This window comes from Perognathus longimembris, chromosome 26 (genome assembly GCF_023159225.1).
Source record: "Perognathus longimembris pacificus isolate PPM17 chromosome 26, ASM2315922v1, whole genome shotgun sequence".
NCBI classification, from domain to species: domain Eukaryota; kingdom Metazoa; phylum Chordata; class Mammalia; order Rodentia; family Heteromyidae; genus Perognathus; species Perognathus longimembris.
In genome coordinates, this window is record NC_063186.1 from 4,862,598 (window position 1) to 4,882,764 (window position 20,167).

Here is a 20,167-nt window from a genome sequence, read left to right on the forward strand (position 1 = left end):
CACCGCGCCCCCCCCACCCAGCTCTCAGAGATGCCACCCACACTGTGGCTGGCTAGACATCTTCGGGGGCAGGTTGGGGGGGGGTGCCCCGAGCGCCAACATTACCTCCACCCTTCAGTGAGTCTGCAATCAGCAAGTTTGGAAAGCTCAGTCAGGTTTCATGGGTAAGCTGGGGATTAGAAACACCCACCAAAACCCAGGACAGGGTTAGGGCTGGACAGGAAGAATGGAAAGAAACAACTTGGTATTTACAAAATGTATCCACCACAAGCCCTCCCAGGACAACCATGGCGGGGGTGGGGTGGGATGGGGGGGGGTGACTGACCTCCCCCCCAACCCCAAGGAAAAAAAAACAAAACCAAAAAACAGAAAAGTTCCAATTAATTCTAATAAGTGAGAGCTCCCTCCCAGAGTCCCAATTAAATCGGAACCAATCAATGCTGCTTCCGGCTCCTGCCATCTTTGTGTGTGTGTGTGTGTGTGTGTGTGTGTTTTGTTGTTTTTTTTTTGTTTTTGTTTTTTGCACAGAAAATAATGAGAAAAATGAGAGGGACCCCAGTCAGCAAGTACAGTGGGGCACAGTGGCAATGGTGATCGGGAAACTGCTGCACCTCTGCCTTTAAGACTCGGCTTGGCACCCTGGCCTCCACTCAGAGCCGCCAAGAATGCTAATGAAGGCAGCCTCTACACACACACACACACACACACACACACACACACACACACACACACTTTGCCTGCCCCCCCCCCACCAATCAATGGGACAAAAAGGATCCCCAACCAAGGAACCAGGCTGGGCTGGTTTTTAAACCGCCCCTTGTTGATTCATCGCCGGTTCTGGCAATCTCCCCCCTCTGCTTCCACACCATCATCCATCACGGTACCAGAACCAAGAAATCCAATCAAGACACAAAGGCACAGCTTGGTGCTCCCAGCAGGCCTCTGAAAAGCAGTGTGGGGGACCCAGCCCGGGCAATTAGCTCAGTCTATGGGATTGCAGAGCCCGTGGCCATTTGCGAGCGTCCTGTGCCAAGCACTTCACTGGCCAGTAGTTGGGGAGCAAGGTGGGGGGGGGGGGAGTTAACAGGCATGAGCTGGCCTAGCGCTCAGGCAGAGTGAGGGTGACCACAGGGGTTTCATGATAGCGAACGGGCTAATTCAGTCCCCAAACTCCAGAGGGCTGAGATTACATTATGGTCCCGGTGGCCATTTTGAGTCCCACGTAGGAAACTTTCCTCTGAAAGGAATCAGAACCTCTGACGGTCACTAGAAAAATGCAGTAACCCAGACCAGTTTTCTCTTCGCCAACCCTGGACTTCCCCGTGCCCAGATTCCGTAACTTAAGCTAGACAGGAGTTGCGAGGCTTCCAGACTCTTCCATTCACTCCCAAAGCACAGTGAGCCCTGACCCGGCTCCGTGTTTTCACGTTGATCGGAGGGGAGTCAATGTGAGCGCACAATGCCCGCGCACCTCCAAATACATCACTCTGTGTCTTTCAACTCACGCCACCCTCCCACTCCCGTCCCAGAGGCTTCATCTCCTTCCAAGGCCTGGCACTCCGCCCCAGGGAGAGACAGCCAAGCCGGAGGACTTTGAGTTAATGAGCTACATGGGTTCAATACCAAGTTCACTGCTGTGGGGGGCCGGATTGAAACGAACTAAAATATTTTCCAAGTTCAGTCACTTCCCAATTACCTTTGAGTGAATTGTCTGTGATGATCCAAATACTCCATTCCCTCCAGAGCTTGAGATTGATACAGGATGCAAAAGTGTGTGTGTGTGTGTGTGTGTGTGTGTGTGTGTCAGACAGACAGACAGATACAGAGGATGTATGTGTGTCCCCAAATTAAAAGAGTAATCATCTACTACATTATTTCCCACTGTTCAGAATTCTCCCTCATCTCTGCTTCCCAGCAGGAACACAGAAGAGCTGGCTGGACACAATTGGAAACTCATCAGGTCTAGCAGTGAGGATAGCATTTCTCCAGGGCTTTAGACTAAACCCTGAGGTTCTTTCTGTTCTATTCCTGAATGACCAGGAGCTAGAAATAGGGAAAGTCCCCAGGTAGGCAGGTAGGAAAGGAGGGAGGGAGGGAGGGAGGAAGAGAGGGAGGGAGGGAAAGAAGGAAGGAGAGAGGGAGGGAGGGGCAGTCATGGAAGCGCTCCCATGGCTTACCCTTGCAGGCCACGCTGTTCTCGGGCTCGTAGCCAGGCTTGCAGGTGCAGCGTCCGATGGGCACCATCCACTCCCCGTCGCCGTTGCAGTACAGCTTGATGGGGAAGTCTACCTCCTCGGCGTTGGGGATGCACGTGCCCGGGGCTATCACCAGGGATGTGCTCTCTGATCCGGTCATTGTTTCTGGGAACACGGCGAAATTCTGCACGATGCTGGGGCACTTTTTGAAGAAGACGCGGACGGAGAGGAGAGACATGCAGGCTCCGTAATCCTGGAAAGCGAGGTAAAAGCCGTTCCGGGTGAGGGGCCCGAAGCTCCTGACTTCCGTGTTGACCTTCATCAGCCTTCCCCCGAAGTCCACCTGGGAGAAGCTCTCGTCTGCCGCGATGGTGTCAACTTTGAGGTAGGGGGCTTCAGACCAGAAGGCCGACTTCTTGGTGGCAATGACCGAGTCGGTCTCGTAGTAGTACAGGTTGAAGGTCTCCTTGCAGGAGCCGGGGACGTTGGGGAGGCTGCTGCAGTCCCTCACGGTGAAGCGCATCTCCGTGTAGATGCGGTGCGCCCCCCGCCGGTTGATGAAGGTGGTGAGCAGCCAGTTGTTCTGGTTGGGCTCGAAGACGTTGCACACCTGGTAGGTGCGGATGGTGTTTAGGTTTTCATCGTAGCCGCTGACTTCTTCCCACTGTACCCAGCCAGCCATGGGCACGCGCGCGCACACATGCAACGGAAGAACAGGAAAACAGAGTGAGCAGACAGGAGAGGAGAGAGCGGGGCCAGACGAGGCCTTAAGAGCTCATCCGTGCCGTAGTTTGACTTGAGAAATGACACGTCTACCGCACCTTCTTTCTATGGGGTTTTTTATACCTTCTTATTTTAGTGTTTGATGGTACTGGAGGTTTGACCTCAGGTCCTCACACTTGCTGGGCAGGTGCTCTTATTACTGAGCCACTCTTCCAGCCCTGATTTTCACTGGTTATTTTCAGAACAGGGGTCTTCCCTGGTCACGCCTTCATGTTAACAACTTCCTTATAAGCAGACCCCGTAAGGCTCTACAACTATGACAGCCTTTATTCCAGGAAGCATTCCCTCACTGAAATCACAACTCGCACCCTGCGACCACAGTCTCTCACATTTATGCTATAATCCGGAGTCCAGACCAACAGCAGATAGCCCTCTCACCGTTTTCTCTGTGGATCAGGGGTCTCATTACAGGACACTGCTGCCTAGGGAGCCCCATCTCTCTGCCTAACTCCCCTGGGAGTCCCAGGAAGCCCCGTCTCTGTGCCTAACTCCCCTGGGAGTCCCAGGGAGCCCCATCTCTGTGCCTAACTCCCTGGGAAAACTCCTTCCTAGCTCCCAAAAACCACACGCGCATAAAACTTCCCAGTTTCTCCACAAACCTATCCCCAACATCTTCTGCTTTATAGACCCATCCCTATGAAAGAGGTAAGGATGCCGGTGCTTTTAACAGAGGAGAAGTATTGGATGGTGTTAACTTAGGGAACAAGGAAAACATCGATGGTTTATGTTGAGGGGAAAAAAAATGAACCCTTATTTGTAGTGGCCCTGAAGATTAGAAGGGAAAAAAAAAAAAAGAGGAGGGAGCAACACATTTCCTAGATGGTGTCTCTTAATATTTCCAATAGTTGGGTCCCACTGTTGCCGATTAACAGATGAAAAGACCCGCTGTGGTACATGGTTATGACAAGGATAGAGATCAACTCGGAAGGAGAACTCTGAATGCTTAAGAACTTCCAGAAGATTGCTTCAGTAACAGGTCATGGGAAGGGGTCCTGTACAGGCCGGAATCTGAAATGAATTACTGGGTTATTCTTTCTTCCTTGTAGTGCAAGAAAAGAGGTAGAGGAGGAGAAATCATCTTTTCTGCATCTGGGGCTTGATCTCAAAATCTGAGGCTATGCCTAGGAATAAAGTTATAGTCTCATAAATAAGGAAGGGGAGAAATTAACATCAGTAGAGTTGCAAGCAAGGCAACCAAGTCATATCTATTCCTTTAAGTGTTGTGCTGATAGCTTATTTGTTGCGAGGGGAGGGGGTGGAATTTAAATACATAGACTAGCATGCTTCATGAACAGAATAGAAGTCAAGTGTATGTACTAGCAAACTACACTGTAGTTGCTTCTTGTCAGGGTAGTGGAAAGCCCAGGCATAGTTTGAAGGAGGTAAAAGGTGACACACTGACAGCTGCGCTTGCGCATCCATGCCTACAAAATGACCTCGCTCCTACCACCCTGGGGCACCCATGCTGCCGGGCCCAGCCAGCCGGACCCTTCCCCTCCTCTCCAGAGTCCCAGCTCCCTCTCTACACCCCCCCAATCCTGTCTGTTCCTTCCAGTGGGGACACAGGGCCACCTTGATTCCGCTGCCCTAGATAAAGTCTCAGCTCGTTCATAAAACACCCAGCACCTCATCCGTTATTCAATTCCCAACTACCATCTGGGTCCCAACTCTGTTGACCTTACACAACTGCCCCCTAAGGAGGGACGGGGTCCTTCTGCTGTTCCGCTACAGTTGGGAACAGGTGGACTCTGTCTACACGGTGCAAGGTGGACCCGTGGTGAGTAGAGACCGAAGCTGAGAGACCCGGGGCAGGCCTAGCTTCTCACTACAGCCGCCGCACTTGGCAAAGTCTTTAGATCTAGATACACTGGAGGTGGTTCCCGCCAGTTGCGCAGCCACGACGTGGAGAACATTTATCTTCAAAAAGTGACAGTGATTAGTATTTATAAGACCCCGCAGAGGTAATTGCTTCCGGCATTACCCTTTGTGGACCTCAGTTTTCTCATCTGTAAAATGCAGGAGCATCGGCGGGTGACCCCCGAGTTGTAAAATTCTACAGATCTAATTGATTCTGTGACAGCTCCTAAGGGAGCAATCAAAGCAAAAAAATAAAATAATAAATTAGAAAAAGAGAGAGGGGGGGAGAGAGGGAGAGGGACTACCTCGCTGTATATTCAAAGGGAGAGAGTAGAAAGGACTCCAGAGAAAGGAAAATAGTCCCCTGTTGCTTGAGGAAAGCCATAATGGAGCCTCACGCTCGATTCTCCCCCACTCTCCCATTCTTCTCCTGTCAGCGGGGGCTGCTGGGGGTGGAGAGATAAGTGGTCGGAGGAGAGGGCTAAACCAGGGAGACACACTTTCCAGACTGAGGCAGTAATTAGGATGGGAGGCCTCAAAGAAAAGAGAAGATTTTGGTTAATGGAGACAAGAGTGGGATGGGTCCCTCCCTGCAGGGAGGGATAAACATTGTTGTTTGTTTATGATACTTGGAATGAGGCTTCACTGCTAGCTGGTTATCCCTCTCTCTCTGTCCCACGTTCATCAATGGAAAAGAGAGAGAGAGAATTTACTGACTGCCAGCTTTATACCAGGAATTCCATTAGCCACCGGGGATACAGATACACAAAGTTTATAATCTTGGGAAAGGACAGAAATTAGAAAATGAGCATTAAAATAACTAAATAGTTACCATTGTGGGTAACTGCTGTAAGGGGAAATTACAGGGTGTCAAGGAAGTGGGGGGAGGGGTGTACCTGATATGTAAAAAAAAAAAAAAAAAAGTGTGTCAGGAAAGAACCTCTAAATGGAGAGGAGATGAATGGAGAGAAGTTAGTCTGGAGAAGTGTGTGTGTGTGTGTGTGTGTGTGTGTGTGTGTGTGCGCGCGCGCGTGTGCGCGCGTGTCCTGGGACAGGCAGGTGCAAAGGCCCTGGGGTGGGATCAGAGCAGCCTGGTGCCCTTGAATCCCGTGTAATAGAGGAAGGTAATCAAGCTGGAGGTAAGAGAACTAAGACTAAGCAGAACGTGCATCAGGCTGAAGATTTCTGTCATCGTGTCACTGCTGAGCTTTAGGGAGGAAAAAAAAAATCACAGGTGATCAGAGCTGAGTTGTTTTTGTTGCTGTTATTGTGGTTGTTTTGCCAGTCCTGGGGCTTGGACTCGGGGCCTGGGCACTGCCCCTGAGCTTCTTTTTGCTCAAGGCTAGCGCTCTACCAAAGTGAGCCACAGCGCCACTTCTGGTTTTTTGGTGGTTGCACTGGAGAGAAGAGTCTCACATGTTTTCCTTCCCGGGCTGGCTTTGAACCGTGATCCTCAGATCTCAGCCTCCTGAGGAGCTGGGATGGCAGGCGGGAGCCATCTGCACCAGGCTCAGGGCTGAGGTTTTGGAAGATGCCTCAGTTACCGCGACACTGGGTCCAACAGCAGCTGGAGATCACGGGGGGAAGGGCAGTTGGAGAGATATTTTAGGGGGGAATCTCTGAGCTGTCATTGAGCCTAACATAGGGGGGCACAGACCAGACCTATAGGGCCATGTGTCCCCTGAACTCCTCCAGACCTGACGCCCTTCCCAGGTGTTGAGCTTCTCAGATCCTTAAGGAGGTGTGCCCCAACCCTTCCCCGCTCTCCTTCCAGTCAAGGATGAGGAAATCCACACCATGGGCTGCTCAGTTTCAGATGATCTCATTCAGGGCCAAATCTTCTTTCACCCTGAACCTGCTCTGGGCCCCGGTCCCTGCCATAGCCTCTCACCGCTGTCCCCCAACCCCAAGCTGATTTCTCAAAGGCTACTTCTCTTCCTCCACTTACAGACAGTGGACACGCTTTCTCCTGTGTTCCTTTCCGTAATTATCCCCTCCCACTGAGGGAACAGCAGCACACCCCAGCATGCTTATCAGATGGGCAGGAGAACTAAAAAGATGACATACCACTCGGGAAGAGAGCAGGGCAAAGCTCAACCGCTGCCCAAGCGTGTTAGTGGATGCTCAAGCCGGGGACAGCTCTCCCAAGCCCCTGCATTAGCGCCTCCCAACCCGGGAAATGTTCTGAACTCAACTAGGTGGGGGATGGGAGGGGAAAGTAAATCACCTTTCAAAGCTTTTGCTAACTGGGTAACTATCTGGAAAAGGCGTAACCCATCCATACTTTTATGCCTTACTCCGCGATACAGTCCCCAAGAATCAAAGACTTAAAATATAAATTAAAAAAAAGAAGCCATTAAAAAATTACCAGAAGAAACCCGGGGGGGGGGGGGTGGGGGCAGGAATCATTTCTATGTACTAATTGGGATAGGAAATGCCGACGTCATCCATCAGTAAACTCAGTTGTACCGGTTTTTCTACCACTTTTCGATGAGTGTGACAGAGATACAACTCCAAGCAGCATCAAAAAGATACCAAAAAAAAAAAAAAAAAAAAAGAACTATGGCGGGGGGGGGGACTTTCATGACATCACTGACAAAATGTTTACTTCCGTAACGTAGAAAGAGAGCTTGCACATCACAGTCATAGAAAAACAGGTGAGGAATATCTACCGATGGTTCGCTCAGGCACAGAGCTACCCCTTCAACACACAGAAAGATGACAGACGTCGATTGTTGCTACAAAAAATGTGTTTGGTTTCCCAGCGAGGGTCTCGCGCTATTTGGTATCTAGTCCCCTGGTATTTGGTATCTAGTCCTCTATTTCACTTCCCACTCCAGCCTCAGCCATTGCAGTGGGCTTTTTGCCCAGGCTAGCCTCCAGCCGTAATCCTCCCAATCTTAGCCTTCTGAGTAGCCAGAAGCCCAGTCCTCATGAGCCACCGCACCCAGCTAGACGCCAATGCAGAACTACAGACCTTTGTTCATGTCCACAGACACAAACTGGTCACAGAGGAAAACCGGCTGTCGTCACAGACCGCACGTTGACTTGATTCCACGCACGTGAAAGCGGCGGAGAGGGAGGAAATCGACTTCCAGAAAGGCATGCCACTATTTCCCCGGGCCTGGGACTGGAATGAGGAATGACTGCCAATGAAGAGGAAGAAATCTTTTTGTTCTTCCTGGGCTGATAGAAGTATTTTAAAAATCGAATTGCAATGACGATTAGGAACTTGGCAAGGTTTACTAGAATAATTGAGTTCTACACTTAACGTGAGTACGTTAACGGCATGGACAAGAGACCTCAGTGTAAAAGCCGGGCTCTGTACCGAGTCCAGCGGAGGCCCATCGCTCGCAGACACGGAGCTCCCGCTCACCCTGTGCGGAGGACCCCCCTCGCCTCCTTCTCTGCCTACATGAAGTACCGGACATTCATTCCACCAGGTCTATTTGTGGATGGACAAGTGATACCTAATGAGGGCCTGATGGGCAGGGGGCCGAGGAAGCGTCCCTGTCGCCGAGACTGTTGACAGATGGGCACGCGGGGGCTCGCAGGCCTTCGGGAGTGGCCCCGTGGTCAGGTCCCCAGCGGGGCTGAGCTCCCTTTGCAGCCGCCTCCTTTTCGGAGGAGGCTCGGGCCTTACCTCCGCCATGATGGCTTCGCCAACTCAGATCCCGCCACTGTGTTTTTCTGAATGCTTTCAGCATGATTGGATTTATTCCACACAATTGAGCGTTTGATCATACTCTGCTCTGAGCCACTCTTTAATTGCTCGTGTGTGTGTGTGTGTGTGTGTGTGTGTGTGTGTGACTTTGGTCTCTGCTACCAGGCCATGAGCTCCTTGAGGACAGGGAATTAGGTTTGGACTAATTTATTATTCGTTCATTTCAATAAGCAGAATCATTCCAGGCATTTAGCTGCGCAGCACGGGTGTCCTACAGCAGCAGCTCATCCACTAATGCCTGGGACTGAGGCAGAACAGACAGATGAAGAGAACGGAACCTTAAACAGCAAGCCAGGCACTGGCCGGCTCCCGCCTGTCATCCCAGCTACTCAGGAGACTGAGATCCGAGGATCCCGGTTCAAAGCCAGCCTCGGCAGGCAAGTCCGTGAGACTCTTAATCTCCAATGAACCACCAGAAAACTGAAAGTGTCACTGTGGCTCAAATGGTAGAGCGCTAGCCTTGAGCAAAAGAACTCAGGGTCGGTGCCCAGGCCTTGAGTTCAAGCCCCACCACTGACAAATAAATATATATATATATAAATTAAATGTATATATATGTATATACACACATATATAGATACATATATACATACATGTATACATATATATATATATTAAAAGGGCAAAACAGACCATAAAAGCAAGAATAAGAAATACTTGAGACATACCACGTGCTTGCTGCAGTCCCCAGACTGCTGGGAGGTAGCTCCACCACCCAACCCTAAATGCCAGCTATCCGGGGAGCCCTTCAGACACCCCGACCTCTTCCTTCCCCTCATTTGTGTCCCCCAACTCCTGTGTTTCCCATCTTCTTCCTGACCCTCCCACCCAGCCCTCTCCTCCCCCTCCCCTCTGCCCACCGGCTTCTCTCTCCCCCTCTCAGGGTCTCCCCGAGTCGTTCCCAACTCTTCTGCCCCTGTGGGTTTTCTAAAGCACGTGTCCATCTTCCTCACGGATCTTCTCACGCAAGAAGAGGACTGTGCGGGACACGTGTCTACGCTCCCCATGCCCGGCCCTCGACTATGCTAGAAGAGCTACTCCTCCTCTGTCCCCGGTGCTCCGGGAAGGGCCGTTGATGCCACCAGGTGAGCCTGTCCCTTGGGGTGGAAGGGAAGAAACAAATCAGCCTGGCACAATCCTCCAGTTGCAACAGCCTTTGAAGGGATGCTATTAATGATGCAAATAGATCGCCTGTCCTTGAGATAAGTATAATAAAGAAAACAATGACGCTCATTAGAAAGAACTTGTTCAGCCTTTCGGACCTGACTTTGATGTACAGGAAAGACGCGCCCAGGTCCCTCCAAGATCTAGTTTGTTAGAATTGCTGACTGTAAGGCGCAGCTCGCAGGCCCGGGGCTCCGGTGTGGCTCCGAGGGCCCGCTGACATTTGGACAGAGCACGTTGACTATTTGCAGTCACTCGGGGGACAGGTGTAAATTCACCCACGCCGTATGAACTGCCCTCCCGCCCGCCATCATTGCCACTCCTGCCGGTCCATCCATCCACGCTGCCTTCTAGGGCCACCCCCACCCCCAAAAGTCCCATCCTTCAGGGAGAGATGTGAATCTGAAACGGGCAAACCTCATTTGGAGCCAACTCTGGTGAACAGATGGGCGAGCAGGCTAAGAAATCGAGCTCTTGGTCAGTGAGCTTGAGAGACTTGCACCTGTTGCATGCTGTGCCTTTGAAAGGCCCAGCGGCCACCTCCACGCACAAACCACGCCTACAACCCCGTCTGGGAACGCCCTTCCCCCACGTACTTCCATTTCACACCGATGGCCGTGGGCGGAATAGAGCGTGGGGCTTCTGTTAGCTTCACAGCAAGATGCCAGCTCTCCTGGCCTGTCTCCACTCCAGCTCATTGCATTCGTTTCTTACAGGGGATATTATTCTTTCCCAACATGGCGTTCTGTGTGTTGCTGATACAACGAAGAGTAAGAGACGGAGTTTCTGCTCCTGTAGACTTTGACAGCAGAGACCCAGGGGAGGAACAAGCAAGCACACGCACGGACTTGATGGCCTCAGATGTCATTAACCGCTAAGGAGCTGTGTAGGAGCTAGACGGTCGTTATTAGGGTAGAACGTTCCCTCTGAGTAGAAATCTGAATAACATACCAGCTCTGTGTGTGTGTGTGTGCACGCATGTGTGCACATAGGTGTGTGTGTTCCAAGCACAAGGGAACCAGAACAAACCCTTCACAGGAAGAATAGCCCGTCATATTGTTGAGAAAGCGAGGAGACACGCATGGCTTACAAGAGGAAGGAGGAGGAATAGGAGGAGTTGTGGTTGGGGCAAGGCCGATTCCACCCGTCCTCCTTCCAGCCTGATGACCTTGCAAGGGTGGGGTAGGGCCTGGATGATGCCAATGCCGGAAGTAACTCGCCTAGCTCTGTGCCTGCAGCTAACTGCCAACTGCTAGGGTGCCCGTTAGTATCCCTCTCAGTAGGATCAGCCTCACCCTCAGCCCCGCCTCCGGCGGAGTCCACCAGCCCAAGCCCAGGTAAACACTCCTAGCCTGTGGTCAGCAGAAAAGAGCCAGGCCTCTGGGAGTGTGCCAAGCTTCCTCTGGGCCTTGTTCAGTGTGGATCTTCTTCCATCAAGCCAGCAATCCCTGCCGGGACAGCCTGACCAACTACCAGCTCTGACTATAGGAAAGAAAGCCGGGCCCGGCCCAGCTGGACATATCTAGCTTGTTCTGCGGGGAGGGGGGCGGGTGGCGGAGGGGACATGGCTGCCCCTACTAAACACACTCAATGTCACAGAGCTCCGGGGAGGCCGTGAGGTTCTTTAGAGCAATAGCCGCCGCCATGACCCATCAGCCTGGACCCCAAGCATGGAGCTCTAGCGTAGAGAGCGGGGACTAAGCTTGGAGGAGCTGGGATATTAGACAAGCTAGAGGGCTAATTAAAATGTAAAACGTGGTCCATGGGGCATAAACTCCTACAAGCCCAGTGGGATCTATCATTTAGTACACCAACCAACCAAGGCAGCGTCTTACCAATGGTTCCCCTGAGGGCTTGAGTGGCAGCTCATCCTCCCCCCCACCCCCCTATGCCTCATTTACCACCCAGGTGTGCCCAGCTGCGAGGGCACCAATGGTGCCCTTGTTCACTCCCGCGGCCCATGCTCGGCCGACTTGGGCCGGGGCGTGGCTTCTGAAGGCCCCGCACTTGGAAAGGACTTCCGGGGTGCCGCGGTGGCAGACAATGCGCTCTCAGATTCGGAGCAGGGATGTACCACAGTTAAGGGAACGGAGACCGATGAGAGACACCGTGAAAATGCGAAAAGACACATACGCGTTCACGATGCCCGGTGCCAAGCGCCGCGAGCAAGCTCCACTCGGGGTTGGCTGGTGGGGGAGGAGGCGGGAGGGGGAGGGGGAGGCTCTCGAGTGAGCGTGCCCAGTCCTAGTGTGCGCGTATCCCATGAGCCAGTGTGTAGTAGGCACGTGCACAGTGAGAGATGCTGTCTACCCTTCCAAGACCCGATGAGCACTGACCAGCTCGGCCCAGCCCGAGCCTGGATGAGCCGCCTTCGGAGCTCGGAGCTCTCGCAGCCTTACCCGATGACCGTCGTCCCCCCCCCCCCCCCCGGCCCCGGGGCCTCTGCTCCCTCCCCACACGAGGGCAACGCACCCAGGGCTGGGAAGGGCCGAGAGGGGCTCCCATTAAGAGCTTTGCGTACCAGGCCCTGCTTGGAGTGGGGTCCTCAGCCCGCATGACAGCTGCTGCTGCCGCCGCTGTTGACACTGTAACAGTGACACAAGTGACAAATTCATCCTTCTGACAAGATCCCTTTAAATAATTCACGGGGATCTGGGGATTAAGACACTGTTTCTCTCTGTCTCTGTGGAGATTGAAAATACCTCCAGCTGGGGTATTTAAAGAGCATATAATGGACTGGTCCTCTCGGGGTCTGCCTTCCCCCGTTCCCCTCCTCTTTCCCATTTCTCAAACTCATCCCCCGCCCCACTGGCCAAACCCTATAACAAGGAGGTCCAGAAAACAAGGGTAGGGGGGGAAGGAGAGAGGAGGGAACCAGTGCTTGGCCGGTCACTATGGCAACGGTGGCAGGGTATTCAGCTGCCATTATCCCAGTGCTTCACACATGTGATTATCTTAAGCTGTGGATTGAATGTGGTTCTCACTGCTGCCCAACAAGGCCTTGTTCGACAAGGCAGGGGTGGGAACTGTGGGCCTCAGGCCCCAGCTGCCTAATGCTTGCTAGGCTCAGGCCCAAGGTTCTCAAGGATGGGAAGGCAGGGAGAGTTATTCCGGGAGGGACTGGTGGCATTTCCCTTCCGCTTGGAGAGAGATTTCTGCTCAGAAACAAGACTAGCCCAGAAGCTGGGCTACCACGATGGGGTTGCCGGCTGGAGAGACGGGCTTCTCGTTGCATCCGTTCGATGCACATAGGTCACGCTAGCTATGGCGGCGGGCTGGAGCTTTCCTGTAGACAAGGGAGTCCGTCAATGAAGAGGAGGAAGAGGGAGAAGAGGAGGAAGAAGAAGAGGAAGAGGAGAGAGAAGAGGAGGAAGAGGAGGAAGAAGAGGAGGAAGAGAAGAGGAGGAAGAGAAGGAGCAGGGAGAAGAGGAGGAGGTGGTTGTCTTTCCTGGGAGAAGCTCTTGGCTTCATCTTCTCGCTCTAGGTAGAGGAAATGCTCAATCTCAAGGGACAGGCATAGCAAATCTGGCCCGGATGCCCCTCCTCCAGCCTGTCTTTGCCCCTCATGGATGGCTACGTGACCACCCCTTCCAGGGGACTGTCTTTTCCTGGACCTAGGACGCCTCTGTCGAGAAGGGGCTATCTCAACCCTTCACCTTCTGGACTTGGCTTCTAGGGCTAAGGTCCCTTGAAGGCCAAGGTCACGTCATGCCCACTCGACGTACTCCAGTTTTTCCCTCTCGGGATTTGAGCTATGCTCAGGCCAGCACACTTACGACGGCACACCCCCTCCACCGTCCGTGACTTGCATCCAGCCCCTCTGAATAGCTCAGATCAATCTGGCCTTCCCTGGACCCTGCGGTCAGCCCTAGGACGGTGTGGCAGAACATCAGAAAGTTCACCAAAGTTTACGAGGCTGAACCTAACAGAAACACAACAACGCTGCCCGTCTCGTGTTTCTTGGGGCCTCCTCCCGCCCACCGGCTCCTACCCATGTCGCAGCCAACATAAACCTCTCTGGGAGGAATCCAGTTGCCAGGACAAGCTCAACGACAGAGTCTACCAAAAAAGGTAAACACGACCTAAATCCTCCCGACCACTCTGTAAACAAGCTCCTCCAGTCGCCCTCGTAGTAAAGGCTAGAAGACACGGGCTCGGAGACGATCCCTTGGAGTTGGCGGACAGAAATGTCTGTAGCTCTGCTGAGGATCAATCTGTAAGCTGCTCTCAAGAGCGAGAAGATAGACACGTCTTAATAAACACCCAGGAAAATAAACCCCAACGGCCGTGACGCCCTAGAGTTCCTTCCGCGTGCAAGCTGAGTAAATTTCCTTCTCTTGACCTCTCCGGTGTGCTCTACCTCTCTCCTGCACCCATGAGTTCGCACACTCTCACTCCTCTTGAAAGCATGTAACAAGGAACACCGCACACCAGTGTGTCATTCTCTCCATCACCCTAGGAAACATGTACATACCCCCTCCCCCCCCCCCCGTAAAAAAGTCTCATCTGAAAGCCCTGAGAGAGAACAACCGCAAAGCACCAAGTGGGCAGAGCGGTGGGCTGGCCCCAATCTCCTCCCCTTCCACCCCCCCACCCCTCACCCCCCCCCCACCCCCCCCAGCTCAGCCCTGCCCCTCTACCCGCCAGTCCTCCGCCTGGCAGGATCTGAGCCTTCCTCCTGGAAGAGGCCGGGTGCGGGCCTGGGCCTCCCTCCCCCCCCCCCCCCCCCAGCCTTTGTCTATCACTGTCTCTCTGTCAGGCGGGCAGGTGATTTTAAACTTCCATTCCTGAAAGACGCAGATTATATAAAAAATGTTTTAAGTGCCTCGGGGTGTTTTGCTCCTCATTGCTTCATAAAAGTGACATTAATAGCCAGGGAAGAGCTCTGCTGAGTGCAATTAGGGAGGATGTTTCAGGTAGGAAAGCTGTTTTGAGCTGCTAATGTTTCCTAATTACAGGCCTTTTGGTAGAGAGAGAAAAAGATGAAGAGTGGGTGGGTAAGGCCTAGGGTGGGGAGCTCTGACTTATCTCCACGGCTTACCTGGAGACAGAAGGGGTGGAGAAGGGAGGGAAGGAGGGAGCGGGGAGGTCAGAGGCCAGCAGCAGAGAGGCTGGCAGAGAAAGCCATACTAATTCCTACTATCAGCTCAGTCAAGGATTCCCTCTGAGGAGTTAGTCCCGCCCACTCTTCAGTTCCCAGGCGCTCATTGGCTGTGCTCAACCTGATGGGCACAGCCATAGACTCAGTGGGAGCCAATAAGCACTCTATACTTTCTGGATTGGTTCAGGATGGCCAGAGGATGCGAACCAAGTCCCTCAGACCCCATCGGAGGTCATCTCGGGGCTTCTACCTAACGGGCCATCATCAGGCACGTGGATGGAAGAGATGAAAGGGCCGGAGTGGCCGCAGTCACCTCCTAGCCAAGAGGAGCCTCAGCACAGAGCCAGCAGTATAGGAGAGAGAGAGAGAAGGGTGGGAATAAAGAGAAGAGAGAAAAAGTGATCCGTGCCGGCGCTCTGGACCGGGACCTCGGGCCTGGGACCATCCAGTTCCATGAGCCCACACGTTTCCTTTGATCAAGAGATGGTTTCCTGTCGCTGGCCACCGAGAAGCGTTGACGGACACAGAAACGCAAGATGAGAAAAGAGCTTCCGGCAGCCCGCCACCGGGTCAAACGCCACCCCAAGCCACAACTCCATGGGACCCGGGAGGAAGGACTGGCTGGCACGGCCCTCTCTGCCTTCCTGTCCCCAGCGGGTGTGACCTTCCATTCCATTAAAAAAAAAAAAAAAATCATGCAGGTCGGCCCCCGGGGTGTGAGTGGTTGGTTGGATGGCAAGGTGTGAAGCCTTAACTGTTGTTCTATAACGTTCTCGGGCATGGGCCCCCGGTAAACTTGAATTGATTCTGCTTGGCCTTGGAAGAGATGAGGTGTGATTAGAGTGGCTTTCTCTACGGGGGGGGGAGGGGGAGAGGGGTGCACTGTCCTTAATCCCATGGAAGGGGGGGTGGACGGCAGGAACACTTGGAGGCTCTGATGGGGATTGTGGCAGCAAAGTGGCCTGGATGGTCCACACCTAGACAACCGGGGAGTGCCATATGTAATTACAGGCATGTCTGTCTGTCTGTCTCTCTACACATACACACACACACAGAAATGATAAAGCTCCGCCTCCTTTCCATGTAGAACAAGAGCCTGTGGGAAGCCACTGAGTCACGGGGGGGGGGGGGGGGGGGGGGGCGCGGGCGCGGCAGACGGGCAGGGCCGGGCGTCCTCACCACATCCCCTCCCTGGCCGTTACCTTCTCCCTCTGCCCACCGGGAAGCGTCGCGTTCGGCGTGGAACCTCAAGGCCTTTCAATTAAAGGCAGGGTGCTTAATTATAAGGCGGCGCTTTAACTCCGGGCATAAATATGTGCTGCTTTTGACGTGTAATATTATGATCGCCCTTCCAGGAATAGAACTTGAGAATGATCTGTGGGTTCTGTGTGGGTGGGAGGCTCAGCCCTCCCCATCTTTTTTCCTTTCCACGAGCAGGCAGTTCTCACACACATCCACTGGCCAAGGTACCCAGGGGGAGCTCGAGGCACTGAATTCAAGCCCCAGGATTGGGGCCTGGAGCGGGGGAGCGAGGGGGAGGACTTTCTAAGGAAAGCTCTAATAAAAGAGAGCCTCAGCTCTCCTGAGCCCCGGCTCCGCACCCCCCCCCCCATGGTCTGGCCATCTCGGTCACCTCTGGTCCGCCCCGAGTGGCCCCAGTCTGCAGTCCCCGGTCCCCACAGGGCAGCTCCGCGGAGCTAGCAGACGCCTCCACGAGGTCACCAGACTAGGCTTGGGCTCAGGTCTGAGGCCCCTGGCCCCGCCTCCCGGGGGAGGGGGGCAATGATGGGCCGGCCATTCCCACCTGCATTCTGCCCCCCCCCCCCACAAAGGGATTCCGGGAAGGTCCAGGACCCCCCCACCCCCCAGCCCCGCCCGTGGAATACAGGGAGGCGGCGGGTCTGACACTCACCCCGGAAGCGGGATTGGCCGTCCAGCCCAGCTCCGCGGTAGCCGTCCTGGTGTCCATTAATGTTTCTGCAAAGAAAGAAAGCAACTCGTGAGTCCCCGGCTTCCGTGGGATCCGTGTTTCGTGAGGCCATCGGTGGAGCCAGGAGGAACCTGGGCCGACTGCACCGCCCAGACCTTTCTCTGAAGCCAAGTTCAGGGAGGGTGAAGAGTCTGCCAGCATTGGGGGGGGAGGGGGGAGGGGTGTCCATCTGTCCACCTCACCCTTCGTCCCTCGGATCCAGGTTCCTCTGACACCACCTCTGTACGGGAGCTCCTCCGAGCCGTGATAGCCCGGCAACCGAATTCAACCCCTGTGCCTCCCTCCACACACACTGGACCGTCTCTCCTCGTCTGTCCGCTCCCCTCACCACCCCCACCCTGACCTTAATCACGTCCCCCCATCTCCGCCTCCCCACGAGGCTCTTTTCATCCCGGCCAGACACAGACACATGTCCATCAAGCCTTCCCCAAGACTCCACAAGGGACTCCGGTATCTCAGACACACACCTTTAATCCCGGCTACTCGGGCGATGGAAATGGGACAATAGTGGGTCAAGGTGAGCCTGGGCAAAAATGACAGCGAGTCATCATCTCAGTCACAAGGCCCGGTGCGGGGCCACGCCGGGGGACTGTTGTCTGCTGTGGATTAGCCACAGGTAGGAAGAGGTGGGAGGATCGGTCCAAGGCCTTCCCCAGGCCCAGAACAAAACCACCACATGACACCTCATCTGAGAAATAACTGAAGCCCAAAGGGCCAAGGCTTTCCTGCGTCCTCCCTGCCCCGGGCTCGGCCCCACAGAAGCAATGGGAGCCACGCTAGGACACACAGGACCTGTCATCCTAGCTACTCAGGAGGCTGAGATCTGAGGATGGCGGTTCGAAGCCAGCCTGGGCAGGAAAGCCCGTGAGCCTCTTACCTCCAAGGAATTGACATAGTCAGAAGTGGGGCTGTGGTTCGAGTGGTAGAGAGAGCTAGCCTTGAGTTTAAAAAAAGTTCAGACCGTGCTCAGGGCCTGAGTTCAAGGCCCAGGACTTAAGGGAAAGAAGGCTGTTGTCTTGCCCAGTTTGAGGTTGAGTTGGGTCGAGAGCCAACTTCATGATATGACACGTGATCTGAGTTTACTCCTCCCTCCAGCCTCCCCCCCCCACCCCGGCTTGCTGACAGCTGGGTTGGCCTCTCCCCCTCCCCCCATGGAGCAACCCTGCCTCTCTCCCCTTCTCCACGGAACTAATCACGATCATAATGACGCGCCGAATTTACATAATACACTTCTCAGAAGCCACTTCACCCGGCGCTGGCAGAGACTCGTCTCCGCGATTATTCAAATGTCTCTGCCAGGTGGGGCCGAGGCGGGGACCAATGCGACCCATGTGGACAGAAGAGGGTACCGAGGCAGAGAGGGGCCCCGCAGGTCATAGAAAGCCGCACAGCTTCCCATCCTGACACCCACCGCCCGCCAGGCAGACCCGGGCTTCCGGAGGATTCTCTTGAGAACTCTGCGGTAGGGGAAAAGTAACAGGAACCTATGCTCCTGAGAAGAAGGGGGGTCTCCTACCCTAACCCCAGGATTAGGGGTAGAAGGCGTATTGAGTCAGTAAGGGATAGGATAGGAAAGAGAAACAGTCTAGAATATATTTCCTTTTTTAAAAAAAAAATCAACCTTCATTTCCAAACTTTCTGGGGATGAACTCGTTTATTTATTAATTCTACAAATACAATTCATAATCATCCCTGTCGCCTATCTAGGGCTGTCAGTGGGGTCTAGCAGACAGTCTCTTTACAACCTGCCCTTGGAGGGGGCCACAAAGGCCGTCAAACCGTCCACTCCACGGGAGGAGGGACAGTTTCTGGGATGACACGGAGAGCTCTCCCAACGGTGTCATCCGCACTCCGGTGGGGGCTGGGAGGAGTGCTTGCGGGAAGTTTACATCTCCCTGGAGAGGAAGTAGAGCCCTCATTTGCATTTATAAAGCATATTGAGAGTTCTGGCAGAAAGTTCTGGTGGAGCACAATTAAATATTTACCATCACTTCTGCTCTCCAAACAGGGGCACCCACCGGGACCAGACCAGCTGCATGGCTGACAAAGCTGAAGATGTCAGGGGGAGGGGAGGGGGCTCCCCCTGGTGCTGGGACCCATGCCCATGGCCAGGCTCTATCCTCTGTAGCATTCACTCCTGTGCGGGGGGGGGAGGGAACCCCACCACTCTGCGTAGGTATGAACTTGATTATGTCATAAGCCTCCCCCACCAATCAACCAGTCTCTCTCATACCCTCCCTCCCTCCCTCCCTCCCTCCCTCCCTCCCTCCTTCCTTATCTGCAGGGTGGAGCTACCGCTGGACACCATGCAGGACTACAGGAGGCCGAGTGGGGTAAGGCAACTGCGGAACACGTGGAGTTGCTATTACAATAACTTCGCCACTCTAGGCTCCGGGTTACTAATCCATGAAAACAATCTGAGGCCGTGGTACCTGCATGATACCTATTCAGGTATGGCTAAAAATCGAATGATACGAGAAATCCAATCTACCTTCTTTGCCTTGCTAGAAAGGCCATGGCAAGGATAGAGCAATGAATAAGAATCGGCGGTGGGCCCTGGAGGAATTGATGGCTCAGTGAAGGGAGGGATAGGAAGCCAAAGTCACAGCTGGCATCCTATTCTGGCCGAGCCCAGGAGAAGGGGACTGGGATTTGAGGGGACAGGTGAAATTCTAGTCTTCTGTATATGGGGAATAAGTGAGCCTGCTTCAACATTTCAACATGGAGACTCATGGTCCCATAGACAGGCAGACAGAAGTGGAGAGGATAGAAGAATGGAAGAATAGAGACAGATGAGGGCCCCCAAGGGGGTCACTCAAAGCAGCAAGGGGAAGGTTGAAGGTACTAAGGACAAACCATCCCCACAGAGACAGGAGGACCAGAAAGCCAGCGAGCGATATAGGGGGGAGGCCAAGAGGGGAAGCAAAGGGGTCTCTTGCATAAGCTGGCTTGCTGGCAAGAACTCAAGAAGAATGGGGTGCTTGCGAGACCACTTTCCTGGGGAGGTAGAGAGGCAATATTCTGCAAAGAAACCCTCAATATGGAAACCCTCCTGGCACCCCCCCCCCCCAAAACCGGCGGGGCCAGGCCCGAGCTTCCTTCCAGGGCAGAAGAGGCAGCTGCAGGCAATTTCTCTTCCTGTCTGGATCGTAATCTTTGGATGCACTGACATTTGGGGGGGAATTAGATACCTGCCGTAATGGGAACAGAAAGAGATAAAGCAACTTTATAAGGCTCTGTCATGCTTTCTGGAGAGACATCAACTAAGACATTCAACTGCTTCACAACATCCTTCCACCGTGGTGACAATACAACATACAATGGCTCAGCACTAATGAACAGAGGAAGTAGTG

The 20,167-nt window shown here is 53.7% G+C and overlaps 1 protein-coding gene across 1 annotated transcript in view; it reads right to left on the bottom strand.

Annotated features, from left to right (window-relative positions):
- Ephb1 (EPH receptor B1) overlaps window positions 1–20,167 on the bottom strand; it is a 193,043-nt gene that overhangs the window by 137,145 nt on the left and 35,731 nt on the right. The window contains exons 2-3 of the mRNA XM_048334449.1: window positions 16,737–16,801; window positions 2,178–2,859 (exon numbers count right to left, since the gene is read on the bottom strand). Of these exons, the coding sequence (XP_048190406.1) occupies window positions 2,178–2,859; window positions 16,737–16,801 (747 nt within the window). The remainder of the gene's footprint in view (window positions 1–2,177; window positions 2,860–16,736; window positions 16,802–20,167) is intronic.